Source organism: Aphanomyces invadans, assembly GCF_000520115.1.
Source record: "Aphanomyces invadans strain NJM9701 unplaced genomic scaffold supercont1.23, whole genome shotgun sequence".
Taxonomy (NCBI): domain Eukaryota; phylum Oomycota; class Saprolegniomycetes; order Saprolegniales; family Verrucalvaceae; genus Aphanomyces; species Aphanomyces invadans.
In genome coordinates this window covers 154768-173758 of record NW_008580168.1, presented here as the reverse complement: position 1 = coordinate 173758, position 18991 = coordinate 154768, and the positions used below count along the sequence as shown (strand labels likewise).

The following is an 18991-nucleotide window of genomic DNA, read 5'->3' as shown; positions in this document are numbered from 1 at the left end:
CTGATTTCCCTCCGACTTTGCAACGGGGCAATTTCGATCATTTCTACAAAATAATATTATAAGAAGACAGAGGGAATTCAAACTTTCAAATATCCATGCTCAACACTTTCAAAATGAAGTTGCGAATGACCTTGATGGACAAGCATGAGCTCTATGCAGAGCATATCTTGCGCCCTGACGCATCATACACGGCACTGGCGAATTGGGCGACTGAGAAGTTTAATCTGACTTCCACACCGTTATAACGGAATACTAGTAATTGATGCCGTTGCAAAGCTGGAGGGAAATCAGTTTTCTTGATTTATCCGTATCCGGAAAATCTTGCTCGGATGACGAGACATCCGAATGTTCAAACTGGCCTCTGATTGGCTCGTCGCGAGCTGCCAAGTTTCGGGAAGGAAATGGCACCGTTCGCCGCCGACCCTACCGCGACCGCCAAGTACGCGTTCTTCAGCTGCGCCGCCGGCATCGTGGCAGTCGCCTCCGCCTACGAGAAAGCTTCGTTGCTGTCCTTTTCGTCGGACGTCGTCTTGCAGCACCTCCTTGCGTCGAAGTGGAGTCTCTTGGTCCTGCTGAATGTGTTTGGACTTATCCTCGTGCGCTTCTTCCAGGTCATTGTCCACTGCACGTTGGGACCTCTCGCCACCGCCGAGTGGAAGCATCTACGTGAATCGGCTTTTTCCTTTATCCTCTTGCGGTGCATCTTGCTCTTCAACGCTATCGACTGGACTGTTCTCGACAACCGCCCCCTCCTGCATCTCGTGCTGTGGATGGCGCTGCTCACCGTGGTCCACAGCCTTTTCACCGCACTCCGCCGTCGCTTTGACACGGTACATGCGTGCATGTCGTTGTCGTGTTCGCAGTCTTAACCTTCATTTTAGCTTGGATCGACGCCGTTGCAAGGATTCTACACGACCTTGGTGGTGCTGCTACTGAGTCTATTGGCCACGGCACGTCTCTCGCTCTACATGTTTGCATTCCCGAGCGTCCTATGCGTCATCTCTCTGTCGGAATGCGCGATCCTTTTGCTTCTGTGGCTCCAGCTCAGCCTCCAATTGTACTTGGCCAACGCGTCCAACTCGTGGCAAGACGGCTGCACAGTTGCTGCCATCTCGATGACCGAGCGCAAAGCTTCGGTGGCGACGCTATTGCTCATGGCTTTGGACGTTCTGGCGTTGATCGGCACTGCCTGTCAATACGGGTGGTTGCGGACGCTGGATGGCGAGTCGATGTTTCGTGTATCGTTTTTGGACTTTGTACTGATGCTGCACGGCCGTCAAGCTATTGCGACGGTGCAGCGGCAGTACAGGCAGTGGAAGCGGCTGCAGCTCATCCTACTGGCGTGCGATTCCACGTACGTCTTGTGCGTTGCTGACGATGTTGCTCACACATACTGGTGCAGATTTGAAACGGTATCCCATTCCCACGAAGCCGACGTGCAGTGCGTGATTTGCCTGCATCGCCTTACGATGGCGACAAAGCTGCCCTGTGGCCACAGCTTCCATCGCCACTGTTTGCGCCAGTGCTTGCAGGTACAAACGGCCCTTGTTTAGGAGTCACTCCGCCATGGCCGAGAACATACCTGACTCACTTCCATGCTTGGTTAGACGGATCAAGCAGCACCGCACAAGTGCGCCGTGTGTCGACAGCCGATCTCGCTTTCTCAAAAATTTGACAGCGCTCGTACGAGCGCTGGAGGCAACGTCTCGATGCTGTCGACGTCCGGATCGTTTTTGTGGCCCGTGCAGAGCCCCATGGCCCACCGCCACTCCCGCGCCAGTTGAAGTGTCACGTGTGGCACACCCCATGCAGCCGTCGGGGCCACATTCCTCCATTGTCCGAGCGGCTCAACTGAATCCCAAACACGAACCGTGCTACTAGGACCGCATGCACCGTCCTCTCCCTTGAACGTCAACACATTTCAAAACCCGATCGATCGGGATGTTCCTCTTCGTCCAGCTACCGGTGCTTCGAACTCCAAGAATTCACGTGATCTTCCAATTTCAACTATCGTTTTCCACGACCCTAGCAGCACTGCATCGCGGCCGTGGGAGAGCTGGTCGAGGTCCCCGATACACCGACCTTCACGCACTTTTGCTGCCGTCGTCGTCGCTGTAGAGTTGAGGCTTGATCTCACGCCGGCCGTACCGCACATACACGGCAAACACAAAGGCCGTCATGAGCACGACGCTGCTAACTTCGACATGGTCGACACTCCCAACGAACAGCATCGAGGCAGACACGTTCGCATCGTCCGCCACGCGGTCCTCTAGCGCGCTGCTGTCGTCGACGAATTTATCTGTTTCAAGCACGCTGTACTCGTTCTTGAGGTACTGCACGACGGCGAGATCTGCCGTCGGTTTGGCGGGGGAGTAGCATGCTGGGCAATTCTACAATTGCCCCCACGAGATATTGACCGACCACACATCAAGGGTCCATTTGTACCGCTGCCATGGGGAAGTTGGAATGGTTGGTGCGGGCGTTGACAGAGTTGTGCATCGCGTGAAGCCACAGGATGAGCTCGTCGTCGGGGGCGCCGTGGAGCCCAATGTCCTGCAGCTTGGCGTCAGGGTTGGCTGCAGTAAAGTGCTGAACACACGTTTCACAGCCGAAAAAGTTGACGACAAAGTCTCGGATGCCAAAGGCGACGGCGGCAGCTTCCGCCGCGGACAGCGGCGATGTCGCGGTCGACTGCGGCACGGTCAGGCCATGGAACAGCGTCCACAAACCACACGTGTAGGTCGTACACAGCTCCATCTCCTTTCTGGAAAAGAGGTCCCGAGGGTAAGTGTCACCAAAGACATCGAGCTTCCACGTCGCAATGAGCACCTTCCACTCGGCCAGCGTCCATGTCCGCTGACTCTGCACGCGGTAGAGCAGGGTCGCCAGAGCTTGCCGGTTCGCTTCGAGAGGAAAACGGGCAACGAGCAGCCGAAGCCATTTCTCGACGGTATCGTATTTGGTCGATGCCAGCACCGACGAGCCTAGAAACATGCCGGTTTCCAAGGACGAGGCGAGCGCATGACCGGCGTCTCGAAGATGGCCGGCACGTAAATTGATGCGCTCACGAGGGGATTTTGTCTATCCAGACAACACTCGTGATGGACGTGTGGACGATATGCTGCGTGATCCGTACCACGGCGCTGCGCAGATTCGGAAATTTCTTTGGCGGCGCGGTGCCGCCGTACCCGATCTCCTTGTACATTCGAAAGTCTGGCAAGTCGACGCCCGTCGACATGTTCTGCGATGTCAAGACCTCTTCCACCCACGTCACGACTCCTTCAAATGTCTTGCCCCTGACCCTGAATGGCATGGGCATGGGTTTGCTGCCCTTGGCAGGCACGTTGAACAGCAGGAGGGAAGGGTATCCCATGATCTGGTAGTCGGTGCATAATTTGTCTTCAACAGTGCAGTCAACGGCGCCGTACTTGACAGTCGTGGACTCGCCGTAGTGATCGGCCACGGCCTCGTAATGCGGCGCAAAGTGACGACAGTGCGGACACCACGGCGCGTAGAAGTCGACGACCCACGCGACGTCACTCGCGAGCACGCCCGAGGCAAAGTCATCCGATGTGAAGGAACGGATGGTTTGGGAATCCTCGAAGAGGGGAGCTGTATTTCCCCAAAACGCGGCGACGCTCGGAATGCCGCTGAGGACCAGCGACAGCATGGCGGCGGCACCGGCGGCCATGGCAATCTGGAAATGTAACCAGGTGGTTTGTCAGATGTCTGAACGAAGCTTCAATATCAAATCATACAGGCAATCGATTCATAAGGTGTTCAAAAATATATGAGATATCCGTCCATTTTCACGAAATCGAGAAATATATATTAATTACCGAGTTGTAGAGGCCGGACGACCTCTCGTCGCTGTGGCATCAGGAAGTCAAATGCAGACCCTCCCACCACATACTGCGAGAGAATCGAGCTACGAACCCCCCGCACATCCTTCTGCTCGAGCGGCGACACGTCATGTCCCTCGTGCTGGTCTCACTTGCCCAACACCCTCAGTGTGCAGACGATGGACCAAGTGGAAACGATGGCGAGTTGTCACAAGTAATACGGCTTGGTATACTCCTGTGCAAGTTGTCCGAGCTGGAACCAGTGGTTTCCACTTGTGTGGCTCATGGCATAAGCAGTGGAAGCGATGGCCGTACGAGATGGGTTGGTTAACGAATTGCCTGTGGCCACAGCACACTGATTCCTTGCTGAGAAATTGAAGGATGGGTTCGTGGAGTACGGTTAGGAGCTCAAGGGGCGTCGAAGGGTTTCGACCAAACCACCATCCCCCGCCACGACGAGGCCCATGTCCTTTGAGCAGCTGAACGACCTTTTAAACGTGCCTGCATTCGCGGCCCACAAAAATAGCTCGACGAGAGATACCTGTGGTTGTCCGCATCACGCTGTGTGCTGGCTGCCTCGTCGGGCGATAACACACAGCTGCCGACGCCCGGTGCAAGTAGTACATGTTGTGTAGACCCGGGAGTTGTGGTGAACCACGTGCATGGTGCCAGACGACGGCGTCGCCGGCCGGCTTCGTACGAAAGCGGATCGAATCAGTGTGTGGCCACGAGAACGGCCAGTTGCCGAATCTATTCCACCATGGATCGCCCACGGTTGGAATGGCATCGCCACGACAGAGCAGTTCATTTTTCAATTATGTCTACGACTTGTCGAGTTCGGAACACCTCGTCGTCTTGGCACTAGTCGGTGAGGGGAAATGCGTGGGGCGCGGCAGCCCCCAGCGCCGTGTTGCGCGGAATGTCGGACGAGGACGGGACATCAATGGCAAAGATGCGCCAATTCTTCAAGTCCATCGCGTAGTTTGTCCGTCCAAGGCGCATCGTGACGATGCCACACACTACTGCCGATGCCCGGTCCAAGTAGTACACGTTGTTGTGGACGCGCGAGACGTGGTTGAACAAGTACTTGGCGCCGGACGACAAAAAGAGCGAGTGGGTGTTGCACGTCGGCTTCGTACGAAAGATGACCCGGACAAACCCGTACGTAGTCAACGTGCTCGCGACGACGATCCCGACCAACAGGACCGCGCGCTGCCACTGCCCAATCTTGACGAGCCCCGAGTTGCACACAATCTGATAGTCCACCTCCACAACTTCGCACACTCGGTCCAACGTCGTGGTGTGCGTCACGGGGCTTGCCGCCGTCACAGCCGCTGCGATAATCCACACCACAACGCTATTCAGTGTCGCGTAGTACGTCGTGTACTCTTGGGTGAACACCATCGACACATCCGTCACCACGGACACGAGCCACGTGAGTTCCAAAGCCCCAAGCAACGTTTTGTACCATGGCAGCTCGACACTCTGGAAACTCGACAGCGTGCCGTCAAACTGCAGCTCGAGCGTCCCCGTCGACAACAGCGCAATGGCGGTCGAACTACGGAGCAGCAGCAGCGGTCGGCCGACCCAGACAATTCCGCCGACACGGCCCAGTTCCATCATGTTGAGGCCCTCAATTTGGCCGCGGCTGAGCACAATGTACACCAGGACAAAGATAGCAATCGCGATCATGATGAACGTCACGTACAACACACCTCCGCGGGCGTACGCCGCAAAGTTGGCTGGCAACTCCCACGGCTGAACTTGCTGAAACAGCGGAGGCTCAAAGTCCGACAGGAGCGTGATGCTGCCGACATCGCCTTGCATCTTGAGGACGGTGCGGTAGCCGACGAACCAGTCGTACAAAAACGCCCATGCGTACATTTCAAAGGTCGGGATCGTGGGGTCTAGCACGTTGATATGCATAAACTGCATCGTGGACGCGTTACTGAGGCCGCCGAATTGGGCCACTTGAATGTCCAGCGCCACAATATCGGCCCGGACAGTGGCCAACAGCGGCGCCCATGACGGGACTTGCGGCATGTACTGCCGCACAAACGCAACGGACATATCGGTGCAAGGGACACATGCCTTGACATGGCTCGGGTCGCACTGGCAAATGGCCATCGCGCTGTACGACGAAGCCGTCGTGAGACCGGCCAAGATCACGGCCGCAATCATGCTCTCCCGCGTGGGCTGCGACAAGAACGACCTCTTCGAATCTGTGCATTCCAGTTCGTACGTGAAGACTGTAACCATGCACAACGTCAGCACTTGCGACGTCGTCATGTCCCCGCACAGTGGGTTGCCCCCATACGACACCATATCTGGGCGTTGCCACGTCGGGACGATCGGGGTGAGCAAGTCGGGGGGAGTGATCTTCATGTATGCCGCCTGCGTCGCGTTGAGAGCTGCTCTGGCCGCTGCGTCTGCGTTTGGCGGCACGGCAATCGCTGACCGCAACGTGTCGAGAATCGTCCGAACTGCCACCTTTGCCGACGCCGGCACCGGAACATAAAGCAGGTCGACGCTGCCAAACGGCCCGATCATTTGCTGGATGAGAGTGAGACCGACGGACAACGTTGGCTCGAGCAACTCGTTCGCCACGAGCACTTGCTCCATCGTGGTCGTGGCAAACGCAAAGTCGGGGGACGACCGGATCAAGCTCTTGCCGGTCATGCCGCTGTGCGGACGCGTGATGGCCGCCAAGTCGTTGGCGAAGGACCAGTACATCTTGAACATGGATTGCTTGGCCATGCGCAACGTGCCGTTCTGCGCTCGCAGGGTCAGTGGATACTGTCCGCCGTACGCGTTTTGCAGTGTGTACTTGTTGACGAGCCCGATGCGCTTGTAGTTTTGCCACTGCACCGTGTAGCTCGTGATGCCCTTGGCGTTCCAGTACGCGATTTCGTCTTCCACGGACAACCGTGTCGTCGAAATCGACTGCAAGTACGCGGCGCCCGCCGGAGACGTGCGCAGCTCGACCGCAAACGCAGTCTCGAACGCGTCGCCCCAGCATGTGGTCCACACGTCCCAGTCCACGTTGCGCAGAATCGAGTCCAAATACACGGCGCCGTTCGCCGCCATCGACGCTTGGCACCGCGCTTGGCGTGCCGCGGTGTTGGCCATCTCCCACCTCTTGTCAAAGTCGACGTAACAGTACTGCGTAAAGATCCACGGCGCCTTGCACGCGTCCGTCCGGCGCAGCCCAGGCACGTTGTGTTGGACCGTGCTGAGCTCGTCGTATTGCATGTACGACCCATAATTCACAGAGCTCGCAATATACGCCGACGGTTTGTCAAACGATCCGACCTGGTTGATGTGACTTGCGTCGAGCGCAACGTGTTCGTGATCGAGTCCCAAGAGAATCTGCTCGTTGAGCCAGTTGCCGATGAAGCCGTGGCCGCCCGTGAGGTTGAAGCTCGCCCAGCACGCGTCGTTGGATAAGTTTACTTTGGACACTGCCAAGTACGACACACTGCCGGCCACGGACCCCGCGACCGAGCAGATCCCAGCGACGCGCATGGCCACGACTTTTACCTGGTTGCGCCACGTCATCGCGTTCTTGTTGCATCCGTCGCGGCTAGAATGGTGCGCCTTGACTTGGATGCTCGACCGAGTTTGTGCTTTTTCAAAGCTTAGTGCCGGGTTCGGCAACGCCTTGAGCCGTCCTGTGTGGCCCTTGGGATCTTGCATGATGACCCACAACTTGAGATCGAACGTATAGTTGTTGCCCCCAAACCTGAATGGAATGAGTCCGCAGAGCAGTCCGGACACTTTGTCTACCGTCCACATGCCGGACGCCATGTCCGTGTACGATTGAATAAAGCAGTTGGCCGGCCCGGACACGAGCAAGCTGCGCTGACCAGATGCCGACGCCCCATTCTTGCAAGACCGTGTGTACACCCACCCGCCGAGAAAGGTAACGCCGATCACGACCGCTTGAATGGCCAAGAGCAACGCGACTCGCATGCCACTGCCCACTTCGAGCTCGCCCGAGTTGCAAAACATGTTATAGTCGACGTCCTTGGCATGGCATTCGCGGTTGATCGTTGCCGACGGCATGACCGGTGACGACGCCTCCAGAACAAAATAGATGAGCCATACCAGCGACGAACTCACTGGCGCGTACAGCGCAGTCGTGTCGCGCGCCGTGAGCAGCAACACGTCGTTTGCAGAGTACGTGAGCCACGTAGCTTCGCCCGTGATGACGAGCGTTGTGAGCCAGTGCCGCGGCGCGTGCTCAAACATGGCCACCCCGGCGACGAGAACGAGGCGGAGTTGGGACGTGCTCAGGACCATCACGGCCGTGATGCCTCGAAGGAACGTCATGGGGCGGCCAACCCAAACCGCGCCCGCCACTCGATTGAACCGGAATAAGTTGCGACCGTTCACTTGGAACCGGATCAAGATGCCGTACAGCGTACACAGGAACGCCACCCAACACAAGAGCGCCGACGTGGCTGCAACCACGTAGAACACGAGCTCGGTCGCTTGCTCTATTCCGCGCTCGCCTGTCGAGTATGGCGAGCCCGCGTACGCGTTGGACATGATCACCCACGTCGAGACATCCCCTTCAATCGACACAACTTCCCGCTTGCCTTCGACCCAGTCAAAGAGGAGCGTCCACCCGTAGACATTCCACGCCGGTTCGGCCAGGATGGGTTGCGATAAGCGCGTCCACGTCCCGTTCGAAGTAGTAACGTACTGCATCAACGAGACGTTCGTCGCGGTCACGGCCGCTGCCGCCGCCGCCTTGGCCAGTTGCATCGAGTCTGGAAATGTCCCTAGTTTGGTCAGCACGGCGTTGGCTTGGCCAACTGCCATGGCGCAGTCTGGCGATGTTTGGAGTCCGCACATTGCTGCGTGTGGCACGTCGGCGTCAGCATGTAGCGCGAAGAGAAGTGCATTCTTTGCCAACGGCATCGTCAGGCGGGTCTGGGCAGTGCACCCATCGTTGACGTCCCACGACTGCTGAACGTACGATTTGGGTCCGCCGGCGCGACAGAATGGATTGCCGCCGTAGTAGTTGTACCCCGGTCGAGACCACGTCGGGGGCACGGGGGCCACGGTCGCAGTCGGCATCGCGTTGTACAGAGCAAACGTGTCGGGGTCGGCTCGGACGCGCTCGAAGACGAGCTTTTGAAACTCGTGGTACAACGCCGTCAACGCCGGGGGCTGCGCCACGACGAACAGGTCGATGGCAAAGAATGGCCCTAGTTCGCGCCCGACCACACCTTGGACGGCAGGAAGCGTTCCGTTCGGCAACGCGATCGATGTTATGACATCCAAACGGATGCTCGGTTGCCGCGGCGACACGTTGCGCTGGAAATGGTTTGCCGCGCCTCGCACGAGGCTTCGATTCAACGCCTGCATCGTCCAAAAGTCCGAGACAGGACCCCAGTAAAAGTCGAATGTCGTCCACGAACCGACCCCGCGACTGACGTCCTTGACTGTGACCTTCTGGGACATCCCCATCGCGTTCTTGACAACGATCGTCTCGGTCAATCCGATTTCCCACCGCGTGTGAAACTGCAACTTGAACGTTGTTACGTTGTGCGATTGCCAGTACTTGAGCTCGTCGTCCACAGAAGTAGCGTCCCGCGCCTTGGACGTTGTGTCCAGCCACTGGCGACCAACGTCGCGCTCTTCTAGCGCGCGCTGCACAGCCACGACGAACGGGGAATTTGGGCCGCCCCAGTTTTTCATGTAATCAGCCCACACAACGTTCCGAAGCAACGCCTCCAAGTACACTGCCCCGTTGTCCACGTAGCGAACGCTGCACCGCGTTTGGCGCTCGACCGTGTGCGCCATCTCAAAGTTCTTGTCAAAGTCGACCCAGCAGTACTGCGTGTTGACGCGCATGCTCCAGGATGCGCTCAGGTTGCGGAGATTGGCAATCGCGTACTCGATGTCTGTGAGCTCGTGCCAGATCAAGTTGTGAAGGTACGTCGGATACACCAGTGTTGTCGAGACGCTTGGCGTGTAGTTCTTCTCGACGACCGACGCCGTCGCAAGCAAGTCAAACGGACCGTTTTGTGTGTAACTTAGCTTGGCATTGGTGACGTCGATGATGAACGCTTCATAGCCCGTCATGTTGTAGCCCGACCACCAAAAGTCGTTGGCTAGACTCGGGCGTAGCGTCCTGCAGTACCAGATGCTGCACGCGAGCGACGCAAACACGTACAAGTACCCACACAAAGACTCAGCGTACTGCTTTTTCGAAAACGGCAGCGCCTTGTCCATCGCCCGCGCTTGGTTGAGACTGCCCACGATCGTGGGCACGTTTGGTCCTGCGATTGCCATGTCATCGCGTTCTCCGACGTTCTTGGCGACGCGGACTTCGGAGGTCCCCATTCCTTCTTACTAGGTGCTCACGTGTTGATCTCCACTTGACCGTTGCCGACCCAAATTGGAAAATCCGAACGACTGCGTCCCCAGACAAACTTTTCACGACCTCGTCAAGACCACACTCTTTTTCCATTCACACAGCAAGGCGAATCCAAACACACCTCGACGTGAGGTAGGTGCTTACAGAGAAGGGATTAATCGCCGTGGACGTTGGGGGTGTCGCTCGCTGCTGCACGTGGGAATGCCACAGGTTGAAATTACAATTTATGTAACTGCTAATGTGAAACGAACGGGAAACCGACGACTCGATCCACATGGACCAATCACATGCAACCAATTTGCATTTTACTAGCCAATGAGAGGGCCGTTTTTGGATCCAAGGTCGAAGGGGCACATTCGGTTGCAGCTGGACACACGGGTGGTGTGGAAGTGGCCGCCGCCACACGAGTGTGCGTGAGGTCTCAGTGCTTCGCAAGGAAGAACAACAAGCACGCTACAGTCAGTGACGAGCTGTCATGGTGGAACCTGAACTAGAACTGATCGATCTGTTCACTTGCCAAGGTAGATTGTGTGGCGATCACTCAAGAAGGCCGAACGTCACTGACGCTGCCTCGGTCGATCTGCCGTTTTTAGAAATATTGTAAGTTGGTGGACGGTCTTGAGAATACTCGGGTAAAAATAGCTGGTTCGGTCTGGATCAACTTGCACCATGACGTTTCTCCGAGACTTTGTGGTCTCGCGCGATGGCCGAAACGTCGTCCCAACTCAGCCTCGTTATCCTTGAGTGACTTATCTGGATGCATGATGACAATATTGCAAATTATCTGGCAGCGTTACTGAATCGCCGGCACGAGAGGTTTCAAGTCGCGAGCGGCGGACGCCTCACGTCCCCGTTAATCGCCGCCACGACCGCGAGCAGGACAAACGAGATGCTATTGACCCAGTCATCCCATCGTCGTGCCATTAATTCAGTTTCGAGCGGCAGACGCCGTGTGCTTTGAGTTTAAGGGACCACTCGTAGTTTGAACTGCTCGTGGGTCCCCTGGACCGTCTCGAGCTCCCACTTTGTGAGTCCGCTACGGGGGCTGGTCTACTACCACGCACTCAGGAGAACAATCGTGGTGGGAACCATTCTTCTCACAAGACGGTTCTCGACCTACAATGTGATTCAAAGCCTGTCGCAAGAACACCTCCCCACCTACTCACATACGACCGACACCATCGATCGTCGCAACACACGTGTTGTAGCTTCTAGTGTGCACACAGATCAATGTGCATTGCATTCTACTTTGGCGACGTCAAGCTTCACATCTTACGCCCTCGAACGTCGGTCATCATTGAGCAGTGAACTGCACGACCCTACGCTGAATTATGTTTAACTCCCCGCTTTGGTAGACAACCTCACTTTGCACGAAGAGTTGACGGTGGCGCGATTCGGGTTCATAAAACCCATCCCCACCACCCGTCGGCGGTAATTACCGCGCCAAGCAACACGCCATACAGCACTGACTGCGTTCAATTCCAGTTGATCGCCCCGTCCAAGTCTCCCCACGGGCAAAGGCACGGTACGATTCTGTCCCAACTTGAGAGACAGTGTGTCTGGCGCACTTGGTGTGTGGCCAAAGACGAGTGAAATGCTGTCGCGTCGGTGGGTGTCTCGATCCAAAGCGAGGTCCTTGGGGCCGAGCACCCATATTCCTATGAACCACACCGAGAATTGTAGTGGACAATTCACCGGACCAGACACCTCAGGGAGTGGCATAATGGATCCAAAGAGGACGGACTGGAGCCACTTCGGCTTGCAACCATTCGACATGCGTGAACTGGGGCCATGAAGAGCCCCTCGTTCGGCTTTGAAGAGCTCGTCCTTAAACAAGATTGGCACAAACGACACCAGAGTACGATGGTCAAGTTGCTCGACGAACGCGCCGGACTACTACGATGCGCTGAGTGTTCAAATCACCGAGTGCCTGGAATGGAGGAATTGCGCGCGAGTGTCAGATTGGACGGCATATGGTGACGCGTTGCCACTCCAGGCGACAGCGGCCATCTTACTGAGCTGGTAGAATCACGCGGTGTGCTGTGATGCATGATTGTGCCGACGCATGTCGCGACGTCACAGGCGCGGCTTGTTGCCGAACGCTGCTGGCACCAAGGCGGCAGTCACAAGCGTGCAAGTAGCAGCACCTGGTGCGGGTGCCGTGGGGGGTTACAGCCTGCTGTGCAAGGCATGCTCCGTGTGTGGCGACCAGAGTTGCAGCAGCGTTGTCGCTGGCATGGACCGGTCGACTTGATCCCTTCTCCGATACTCGAGGCAAGTGTCGAGATCTTGTTCGAAACGGCGTGATATTGGGCAATTTCGCATGAATTGTTGTGTTAACATCACGAAAATTGATAAAAAAAATGGGCTATTTGGAGGGAATTGTCGACGAAAAATATTTGCCAATACTGATTTTTAGTATCGAGTTCGGCAGGGCGAATTTATCGAGAAAAGAGCGAATTTTTGGGCGAAACGCCATTTTGCAATCTTCGATGCTCGGATTCCTCAAGGTCGACCGCCATCCATCCCCTCCACATGTGCTGCTAACTCGTGCAATTAGGCCAAGAACGTGTCTTCGCTGCGTCGCCATGTCGCCAACCGCGCATTCTCGTCGTACTCTTGCGTCTTTTCCATGACAGTGTTCCTCATGCACGTTTCGTAGCTTTGCCGTGCAGAATCCGTACACGTTGAAGACAGAATTCGAGGTGGCGCAGCATTCGAGCAAGGAATCCGCGGACATTCTTGTTCGTGTGAAAAAGGCCCAACGGGAATGGGCAAGTGTGTCTCTGGACGAGCGCAAGGCGATATGTACCAAGTGGACAGACGTGCTCAATGCGAACATCGACACGATTGCGACGGATATTTCGCGACAAATGGGAAAGCCCCTGAGTCAAGCCGTGGGAGAAGTGAAAGGCACAATTCAGCGCGCCAAGTACGAACAATCTACCGTCACGTCTCGAAATGGTCGATATGCCTTGCTCAATACTCCCGTTAGGATTATGATTGGGTTGGCGGACAGGGCGTTAGCGCCAACAACGTCGTTCCCCACTTCAAAAGACCCCGGTCTCTTCCGTGAGATATCCAAGGAGCCCATCGGGGTTGTGTTTGTCATTGCACCATGGAACTACCCGATGATGACAGTCGTCAACTCGGTGGTCCCTGCACTCCTAGCAGGTCAGTCCTTTCTCTTCATACCTTCCATCTCAAAGGACATTACGATGTAGGAAACGGTGTACTGCTTAAACACTCTCCACAGACTCCTCTGTGCGGAGACCACTATGAAAGGACCCTGCATGAAGCCGGAGTCCCTCGCGACCTTCTTCGTTCGGTGCATTGCTCGCATGCGTCTGCCGCGGCGGTCATAGCCAACCCCCTCGTCAACTACGTCTCATTTACGGGTTCAGTCCGCGGGTATGCCTGTCGATCAATTTGCCATGAGTCCAACAGTGCTTATCGTCTGTGTAGAGGAGCTCAAGTGCACGCTGCAATCGGGGCCAGTCGATTTATCAACAGCACACTCGAACTTGGCGGCAAGGATGCGATGTACGTCGCCCCCGACGCCGACATTGAGACCGCGGCGTCGGGGCTCGTTGACGGCGCGTGCTACAATGCTGGACAGTCGTGTTGTGGTGTTGAACGCGTCTACGTCCACCGGTCGCAATACGAATCGTTTCTTGATGCCGCCGTTCCTCATTTCAATGCGTACAAGGTGTGCACGTGCCCCGCTCGTACTGCGCACTAACTTTAAGTTGCAGCTGGGCAATCCATTGGAGGAAGGCACGACGCTGGGGCCCATGGCCCTAGCTTCGGCGGGCGACGCACTCGCCCATCACGTGGCCGATGCGGTCGCGAAAGGCGCCAAGGTGGTTACCCGATCAAGAAATCCCGCGGAAACCAGAGATGCCACCGGCCACGGCCGCTTCTTCCCTCCAACTCTCGTGCGAGACTGCACGCACGACATGGCCATCATGAAGGACGAGTCGTTTGGCCCGATATTAGGTTGGAACATGATCGAAACCACTGCTGACAGCGACTCTTTCTGGTGCAAGGTGTCATGGCCGTGGATTCCGATGAAGAAGCAGTCAAGCTCATGAACGATAGCTCGTACGGGCTCACCGCGGGCATTTTTACCAAAGATATGGTGCGTGCATGGCGCAAATATCTCGTCGTTAAAAAATTTTCAACGAGGCATGGCGACTCAATGAGTGCGGCGGTAGGATCGTGCCAAGCGATTGGGGAAGCAGTTGGAAGCGGGCACGATCTATATGGTATGTTGATTCGATCCCGACGACTTTGGTTGTTCGAGGTCGCCACCGTGGTAGAATCGATGCGATGCCGTGGATGCATATTTGCCGTGGACGGGCGTGAAAGACACGGGAAAGGGCCATTCGTTGTCGGAGCACGGGTTTGCCGCCTTTACCCAGTTGAAAGGGGTCTGCACATCTGCATTGTGCACATGAAGGATTGACTCTGTGACGTGTAGTGGAACTTTAAGCTACCGTGACCATTGCTTGCGAGCTCGTTGCCGAAGCCGACTGCCGAAGTAGACTCCCGTTGCTTGTTAATGCCATGTCTGCTGCTCTCGTCTTTTTACGTTGCTGTCGTCGATATTTTTGATTTCGACCAGTTTTTGATTATATATATATATATTCAAAAACTGGTCGAAATCAAAAATATCGACGACTGCAAATATCGTTGGCATAATATTTGGGGAATTTTGCCGATATTAAACGACGTTTTCAGTACTGTTAACTTACTTGTGAAAACAAGTTGAACCTGTCGACATACTAGTTTCAGTATAGGGGTCCGACGCGTTAAATCGAGTTATATGCCATTTGACTTGTTGAAGAAAAAGGGCGTTAAATACTTTAGCATGTGTTCTCTGTTGCGACTCGTGCGATCTTTGGTTCATTTGAAAACGATCGCGATGGCTGGCCGGCTTGCGAACAAGATTGCGGTGGTGACGGGCGCCGGCGGTGGCATTGGTCGTAAGAGTGCGCTCCTTTTTGCCAAGGAAGGTGCCAAGGGCGTCGTGTGCGCCGATTTGAATTTGGACGCCGCCAAGGAAACCGCACGACTTGTCACGGAACTTGTGGGCAAGAAGAACGTGGCGATTGCGATCGGAGCCGACGTGTCCAAGAGCGAGCAGTCCAAGACCATGATTGATCTGGCAGAAAAGACGTTCGGTGGCCTCCACGTCTTGTTCAACAACGCAGGACTCATGCACAGCAACGACGACGACGCAGTCGCGACCTCCGAGGAAGTGTGGGATCTCACGTACGTTTGCTGCTCCTTGCCAAGGATCTGTCCCTCATGTCTCGTTGCAGCATGGCGGTGAACGTCAAGGGCGTGTTCTTTGGGTGCAAGCACGCAATTCCTGCACTTCGCCGGTCGGGTGGGGGATCGATTGTCAACACGGCATCGTTTGTGGGTGTCCTTGGGGCTGCAACGCCTCAACTAGCGTACACTGCAAGCAAAGGTGCTGTGATTGCGCTCACGCGGGAGCTCGCCGTGATTCACGCACGTGAAAACATCCGAGTGAACGCCCTGTGTCCTGGTCCCCTCAACACGGAGCTGCTGCAGAAGTTTCTCGATACGGACGAGAAGAAGCAGCGACGCCTTGTGCACGTTCCCATGGGACGATTCGGGGAAGCTGCTGAAATGGCGAAAGCAGCGCTGTTCCTAGCGAGCGATGACGCGTCGTATATCACAGGCACCAAGTTTCTTGTCGACGGTGGCATCACGGCGGCCTACGTCACGCCCGAGCAAAAGGTCGATCCGTTTGGTGGCCCCGCCGACATTTGATTGCCATAATGCAATGCTTGTCGCCAGCTCGTCGTGTTCCAATACCATGAATGCATATATCCATCGCAGTACATCGGAGCTCAATGTGCGCTCTGAGCTTTGGGGTTTAACGAGGAGGAGTCGCTGTCGAAGCTCACGAGTTAGCCTCCCAGCAGCTTGGAAGCCCAGAGGGACACGCCGCTCATGCAGCCACAAATGTACAAGTCGCGCGTGGAGACAAGTTGCAGCGGTAGGGCACTCGTGTGGCACATCATGGCCAAGACTCGTTGAATTCGCTACGCGCCATTGCTCGTGGAATCTTGGACGACCAGCTGCACAAACGTCGACGGCACGGTGGCATGCGCGATCTCTTTGTCTGCAAATGGAGACGTCAAAACCTTGATCGTGCGACGAGATGCTCTTCGTCGGGACGGCCTCGTTCGTTGCACGTTGGTCTCTCAGCGCCGCTCTTGGATATCCCAGTAGAGAGTCTACTGTAGCCACGAAAACCAATGCAGGCAGCCAAAGGCGCGACAACACGTTCGAATGCAAAGTGATCGAGTCTACTGCGCAGCTCCACCGCAGCGTCGAGCCCCCCAACGCGTTCATCGAACTCAAGACCAACGCACGTACGCAAGACAAGCAGCGCACATGGTACTGCCATGCCGCGTCGACTAGCGATGTCGAGATCATGCGGTCCCACTTGAAAGGGTCACGTTGCACCATAGTGGACGTGCTCTCGTGCGAGCCCGAGGTAGCAATCACGTCGTCTGTCGTCATGGGGCGCGTGGTCCAACTCGAAGAGTCGCGACAGGAAACTCCGCATGGACGGGATGTTTGTTTTGGTTTCGGCTATTTGGTTTTCATTGCGTCGATTGCCCCGTAGCCACCATAGGAGGTGGCAGAGCCACCTTGCCAAGCATGTTTATCCCCAAGTGCCGCACGCCAAACGAAATGCCATTCCCGCCATGCGCCGTGGCACGTAAAATTGCATGGGCAGCAGCAGTCCGATTCAACCTTGGTACCAACGGCGCTCGCTGGCAGGTTGAATGTGGCACATCGCAAGAAAGCCCATAAGAAGGCATAACATGCTCTCACCTAGGGACTCGGTGAGCACAGAGTGCTTCGAATTCCTCGGCGGCTTCGTTTGGTTCCGCGTTCGTTTCACCACGGGCCCCCCCTCGCCGACAACCACACGGACTTGACGTGGTTGCTCGCGCCGCACGAGGCAACTTGAATTTGCTCGTTAGGCCAACTCCACTACAGCGCAGAGGCACGCCACTGAGCCCCACCGAGTGATAGCCCGTGCGAATCTTCTTCGTCTCGTTCAAACGGCAGTGACTTCTGACGACCCTGGAGCGGGACGACATTATTGTCGCGACCAGTTGGTTTCGTTCCGAAGCCGCACGGGACATGGCAGCGCGGCGGCGATCGATGCTTCGACATCGCAAAGTCCATTCGTGGAAGCAGTGAAAACCTACGCGATGCCATGGCATCCCGTCCTCGCGATGGGGTCCGTCGTTTTGCAAGTTTGCGTAGGCAGCCTCAGCGACATGACGAACCTCAACAGGAATGGGCCAGTTACTCGAGATTGTCCTGGCTCATGCAACCAACCGTTCACGTCATGTGTGAGGTTTCGATCGGCCAGGTCAACTCAGCGACGACTCTACCGTCCGCGTTCGTGCCGCGTCCACGGCTGCACCCGCTTGGCAAAGACGATGGAGATGCCATGCGCGAGACAGGCTCTTGCAGACCCTTGTGAGCTCAACGAGGAACGTCGCACTCCCTGCAGCCGCTTCGACGCCAACCCAAGCGATCGCGAATCAAACACGTGTGCTGCATTGAGCCCAACTGCATGTTGTTCGCAATGTGTTGTGGAATATGCTCCAGGCACGGCGGCGCACGGTGGATGGGTGCAATGCCGTGACACAAACGGCTGTTGTGAAAAGCCGTCGAGTGTGCATCCTTTGCGCGATACCACGGCCTGGAGTGCATCCCATCGCCATGAAGTCCCTGACTTGTGGTCGAATCATCCCAGTGGTGTACGTTCATGTGCTAACGAAGGACGACGACTGTTTCGTGGTCCTCGCTGGTATTTCTACGATACGCGCTTCCCTCGACACAGTCCCTCCCCCACGCCACTTGTTGCCAAGACCACTCGACGTCATCTTGCCTTCCCCCGTCGCTCTTTCTGGTGCCATTGGAGCCTGGACGACCTTGTTTCGGATCAAAAGCTTACCGCAAAATCGCGTGGGACGACCAGGTGTCGCATATCTTGAGAACATGCAACGCGCGACGCATCCAACGTCTATCTTTAGATGGACGCTGTGCCAAGGGACCGTGCCTTACGTGCTCTGTGCAGATGATGCTACCCACGTTGCCATGGAGCCATCCAAGTTTCGTGCTGCCCTTTGGGGGGGGTCGTACAATCGAGTCGTGGTAGGGGAGGGGGGGATCGTAGCGATAAAGGCATGGTGCGCAGCCAATTGATGTGATGAGGTATGCTATGGTTTCGACCCGTGGAATCGATGCCCCCGTTCGTCGTCGTTTTGCCCTCCCCCCTTGAGGGAGGTCCTCTGGTCCCAACGTCACCCCAACGCCGCTCCACTCGGCCCGAGACATCGGTATGGAACCACAATCTTGAGACCAACGGAACTGACACATCTACTCGATGAACGGATCCGAGGCCAGCACGCGATCAGCGAAAGAGAGAACGAGAGAGCATCCTGGAATGCGATGAGGTCGTACGGGCTCTCGAATGAACTAAAGTCGATCGTCTAGAGGACGGTGATCGCTCGGCTCTCGCTGCGTTCGCACAAGAATCGGGAAGGCACGGCGGTGCTCTCGATGCCTACGGAAGCTGACGCGATCTCCGAAGGGGGCTACAGTTCTTGTCGATACCAACCGTCGTCGGGGTCATCCCAGAACATTGACGTGAAGGCTACCGAGAGGTGGTCGCAGAGGGGGTAGATAG

General features: G+C 56.2%; 5 protein-coding genes across 6 annotated transcripts; 4 read left to right on the top strand and 1 right to left on the bottom strand.

The window, feature by feature from the left end:
• Nucleotides 1-369: 369 nt before the first annotated feature.
• H310_09817 (hypothetical protein) lies at nucleotides 370-2043 on the top strand. Its single transcript, XM_008875988.1, has 4 exons — nucleotides 370-830; nucleotides 882-1354; nucleotides 1403-1532; nucleotides 1608-2043. Exons 1-4 carry the CDS (start codon nucleotides 402-404, stop codon nucleotides 1782-1784), a joined length of 1209 nt encoding a protein of 402 aa, XP_008874210.1. The 5' UTR covers nucleotides 370-401; the 3' UTR covers nucleotides 1785-2043.
• H310_09816 lies at nucleotides 1937-3702 on the bottom strand. 2 transcript variants are annotated; one of them, XM_008875986.1, is made up of 3 exons: nucleotides 3137-3702; nucleotides 2446-3081; nucleotides 1937-2390 (listed from the first exon to the last, which is right to left on the bottom strand). In XM_008875986.1, exons 1-3 carry the CDS (start codon nucleotides 3689-3691, stop codon nucleotides 2085-2087), a joined length of 1497 nt encoding a protein of 498 aa, XP_008874208.1. In that variant the 5' UTR covers nucleotides 3692-3702; the 3' UTR covers nucleotides 1937-2084. The 2 variants fall into 2 exon arrangements, with proteins under 2 accessions (XP_008874208.1, XP_008874209.1); XM_008875987.1 differs by having other exon boundaries at nucleotides 1937-3081.
• Nucleotides 3703-5213: 1511 nt separating this feature from the next.
• H310_09815 (hypothetical protein) lies at nucleotides 5214-6522 on the top strand. The gene has a single exon (XM_008875985.1). The coding sequence runs from the start codon at nucleotides 5818-5820 to the stop codon at nucleotides 6358-6360; it is 543 nt and encodes a 180-aa protein (XP_008874207.1). The 5' UTR covers nucleotides 5214-5817; the 3' UTR covers nucleotides 6361-6522.
• A 6201-nt stretch (nucleotides 6523-12723) lies between these two features.
• On the top strand, nucleotides 12724-14819 carry H310_09814 (hypothetical protein; the record flags this gene model as incomplete). Its single annotated transcript, XM_008875984.1, has 11 exons — nucleotides 12724-12743; nucleotides 12794-12846; nucleotides 12896-13165; nucleotides 13229-13407; nucleotides 13458-13644; nucleotides 13699-13942; nucleotides 13989-14232; nucleotides 14283-14374; nucleotides 14451-14501; nucleotides 14556-14666; nucleotides 14717-14819. Coding segments are annotated over 11 exons (1472 nt in total), but the record flags the coding sequence as incomplete, so codon positions are not given.
• A 291-nt stretch (nucleotides 14820-15110) lies between these two features.
• H310_09813 (hypothetical protein) lies at nucleotides 15111-16170 on the top strand. Its single transcript, XM_008875983.1, has 2 exons — nucleotides 15111-15510; nucleotides 15561-16170. Exons 1-2 carry the CDS (start codon nucleotides 15161-15163, stop codon nucleotides 16036-16038), a joined length of 828 nt encoding a protein of 275 aa, XP_008874205.1. The 5' UTR covers nucleotides 15111-15160; the 3' UTR covers nucleotides 16039-16170.
• The last annotated feature ends 2821 nt before the right edge of the window (nucleotides 16171-18991 follow it).

Bases quoted from the DNA above. Each gene is read 5' to 3' on its own strand.
- H310_09817 (XM_008875988.1), top strand. From the start codon at position 402: ATGGCACCGTTCGCCGCCGACCCTACCGCGACCGCCAAGTACGCGTTC. The intron at 831-881 runs GTACATGCGTGC...CCTTCATTTTAG, and splicing joins TCCGCCGTCGCTTTGACACG to CTTGGATCGACGCCGTTGCA. The intron at 1,533-1,607 runs GTACAAACGGCC...ATGCTTGGTTAG, and splicing joins GTTTGCGCCAGTGCTTGCAG to ACGGATCAAGCAGCACCGCA.
- H310_09816 (XM_008875986.1), bottom strand. From the start codon at position 3,691: ATGGCCGCCGGTGCCGCCGCCATGCTGTCGCTGGTCCTCAGCGGCATT. The intron at 3,082-3,136 runs GTACGGATCACG...TTGTCTGGATAG, and splicing joins CGAATCTGCGCAGCGCCGTG to ACAAAATCCCCTCGTGAGCG. The intron at 2,391-2,445 runs GTACAAATGGAC...GGGCAATTGTAG, and splicing joins CCAACTTCCCCATGGCAGCG to AATTGCCCAGCATGCTACTC.
- H310_09815 (XM_008875985.1), top strand. From the start codon at position 5,818: ATGTCCAGCGCCACAATATCGGCCCGGACAGTGGCCAACAGCGGCGCC.
- H310_09813 (XM_008875983.1), top strand. From the start codon at position 15,161: ATGGCTGGCCGGCTTGCGAACAAGATTGCGGTGGTGACGGGCGCCGGC. The intron at 15,511-15,560 runs GTACGTTTGCTG...GTCTCGTTGCAG, and splicing joins GAGGAAGTGTGGGATCTCAC to CATGGCGGTGAACGTCAAGG.